At 39.8% G+C, this 2,355-nt stretch overlaps 2 protein-coding genes across 4 annotated transcripts in view; one reads left to right on the top strand and one right to left on the bottom strand.

Annotated features, from left to right (window-relative positions):
• The window catches only part of LOC138005924 (cell cycle control protein 50A-like), an 18,445-nt gene extending 18,365 nt beyond the window's left edge, over nt 1–80 (bottom strand). For all 3 annotated transcript variants that reach the window (XM_068852107.1, XM_068852103.1, XM_068852099.1), the window contains exon 1: nt 8–80. In XM_068852107.1, the coding sequence (XP_068708208.1) occupies nt 8–53 (46 nt within the window). In that variant the 5' untranslated portion in view covers nt 54–80. The remainder of the gene's footprint in view (nt 1–7) is intronic.
• Nucleotides 81–239: 159 nt separating this feature from the next.
• Nucleotides 240–2,013, top strand: LOC137980492 (MIT domain-containing protein 1-like). Its single transcript, XM_068827953.1, has 2 exons — nt 240–715; nt 1,394–2,013. The coding sequence occupies exons 1-2, from the start codon at nt 280–282 to the stop codon at nt 1,666–1,668; spliced, it is 711 nt and encodes a 236-aa protein (XP_068684054.1). The 5' UTR covers nt 240–279; the 3' UTR covers nt 1,669–2,013.
• The last annotated feature ends 342 nt before the right edge of the window (nt 2,014–2,355 follow it).

The raw sequence follows: 2,355 nt of genomic DNA, 5'->3' as shown, positions 1-2,355 counted from the left end.
CGCTTACTCGATGGCTTTTTTGATTTCTTTCGTTCTCTTACAGAATCCGCCATCTTGGCATTTCTTCTGCACCTGCCCAGACTTCCTAGGGCCCATGGGGCTCATGTTGATGACGTTCGGGGCTCCGTCCAACCTCGTTCCCAGGGTCTCTCTTCTCTGCCTCCATTGTTGGTCAACGACAATGGAGGCAGAGAAGAGAGACCCTGGGAACGAGGTTGGGCTCCGTCTGAAAGCAGTATGTTGGCGTGACACAAACGTCACGGAGGAAGAAACTTCGCTATGAGTTTGGAGGCTGCAATAAGTATTTTAACACGAGCTGTTGAGCTTGATCACTTACAAAGCTATTCTGAAGCCTTGGTTTGTTATCAAGAAGGTCTTGCACTATTAATGAATGTTCTAAAAAACACCAAAGATGAGGCGACGAGAATGCATTATCGAGACAAAATGGAGACTTACATTGAGCGCGCAGAAAAGCTGAAAAAATTGGTTAAGGAACAGAAAGAACAGGGAACTTTTCACGAGAAAATCCATATCAAGGATGGAGCGATTGGATATAGTTATCGCCGAGTCTTTGAGAAATACTTGGAGGGAAATGTCGGGAAAGTTGTTGTTGAAGACCCCTACATTCGAAACGTTCACCAGATTTATAATTTTCTACGTTTTTGTGAGTTGCTTGTTAGCTGTGGAACGGTGCGTGACATCCGGCTGCTTACGAGTGAGTTAAAACAGGGTTTTGATACCTTAAGTTAAAATGATTCATCACGCGGTGAAGTGCAGTCATGACTCACGTTAGTAGGATGTTGGAGAAGTTAAGAGAGTGGGGTGGAGGGGGGGGGGGGGGGGGGTGTCTTCCTTGTGCCCTTCCATACAAAGCAACCACTGTCTCATTCGATCAAGATTGTCTTCCACCATCAAAACCTTTTTCAATGGAGTAAGAAATGAAAACATGGAAATGAAGTTGCTTTATTTTCTTGTGAGTGAGTGGTATATGATACACATTTCCTTAGGAGCAAAGGGGTATGGTTAATGATCTGCTACAAATTGAAGGCTTGACCAAATATATTAAATTTTCACTCTTAGAAAAAAAGTGTCATCTTGAGGCCAAGGGGAAAAGTGTTAACACATTCTTCAGGGGGCCGCAGAGTACACGTATGTTTGAAAATGGTGGGGCTAGGTTTTGGTATGGATCACGGAAGTGTGAGGGTGGGGGGGGGGGGGTGGGGGAGAGGTTTAGGAGAAAAGAACACTGCAGAAAAAAAATGGGGGCTACCCCCAGCTCCTCATCCTATTTGTTGCCATAAGTTGGCACCTTTTATTCAATAAGTACATAATATTATATTCAATTCAAGGAATAACTAAAGAAAATGAGCTATGAATTTGTTTTTTTCTTCAGCCAAAGACGAAGATCCAGAAAGCCAAGATAATCAAGCCAAGCGGCTGCAAGCACTCAAAAACAGTTTAAAGAAACACAACATAACTTTAGATGTTGAATATTCTACTACTCTTCATGACCGTGAAATCAGATTCAGTAATGGATGGACGATCAAAATTGGCAGGGGTCTTGATTACTTCAAGCCTCCATCGGGAAAATTTTGCATTGGATTTTGTGACTTTAATCTACGAGAATGCCATGAAACAGTCATAGATATTTATCTCAAGAAACGATGAAGAGTTATGCTGCAACAAATTATGTAGATTTAAATTTGAACTGGGGAGGATTTGGAATAAAAACTATTATTCCCTTAAAAATAAATGATTAATACTGAAACTCGTTGACCTCGGTTATCTTGGCTACCAAAAACATATCAATTCACACCATGTTTCCTCAGCACACTGGTCTTAAATGCTGAACATGTGACGTTCATATTTTACCAAAACATTATTGTAAGGCCCTGTACAATAGATAACCTTGTAAATATTTTAAAATTTCCATTTTTTTTTGTAGTAATGTTCAGGGGCTACACAAATAAACAATTCTTCTTGACCGTAATTTTCGTTCTTTCTTTATTTTACTCTGTAATTTAAATTACCGGTAGTCAACGTAAGTTGTCATGGAAGCCTGTTGACAGTAAAAAATACCTTGGACAATTATTAAAACTATATCCAAATTAGTATGTGTAACTAGACTTGCATAGACCACATGAAATTTCGTGGGAACTACATTTCGAAGTTTTAGTTAAAGTTGGCAAAAAACGTTTTTTTTTTGCTCTCAGAGTTTTGCACCTCATTTTCTCAAAGACATGGTACAAAATCTGGCACGTCCTTCGCCAAAGCACTCAAATGGGCACCGTTTTGTTAGTTTTTACGTGACCGGAAATAAGAATGTGACCTAAAATCGAAAAAAAAAAAAACGGA

Source organism: Montipora foliosa, chromosome 1 (genome assembly GCF_036669935.1).
Source record: "Montipora foliosa isolate CH-2021 chromosome 1, ASM3666993v2, whole genome shotgun sequence".
NCBI classification, from domain to species: Eukaryota; Metazoa; Cnidaria; class Anthozoa; order Scleractinia; family Acroporidae; genus Montipora; species Montipora foliosa.
This window is presented reverse-complemented; position numbering and strand designations above follow the sequence as displayed.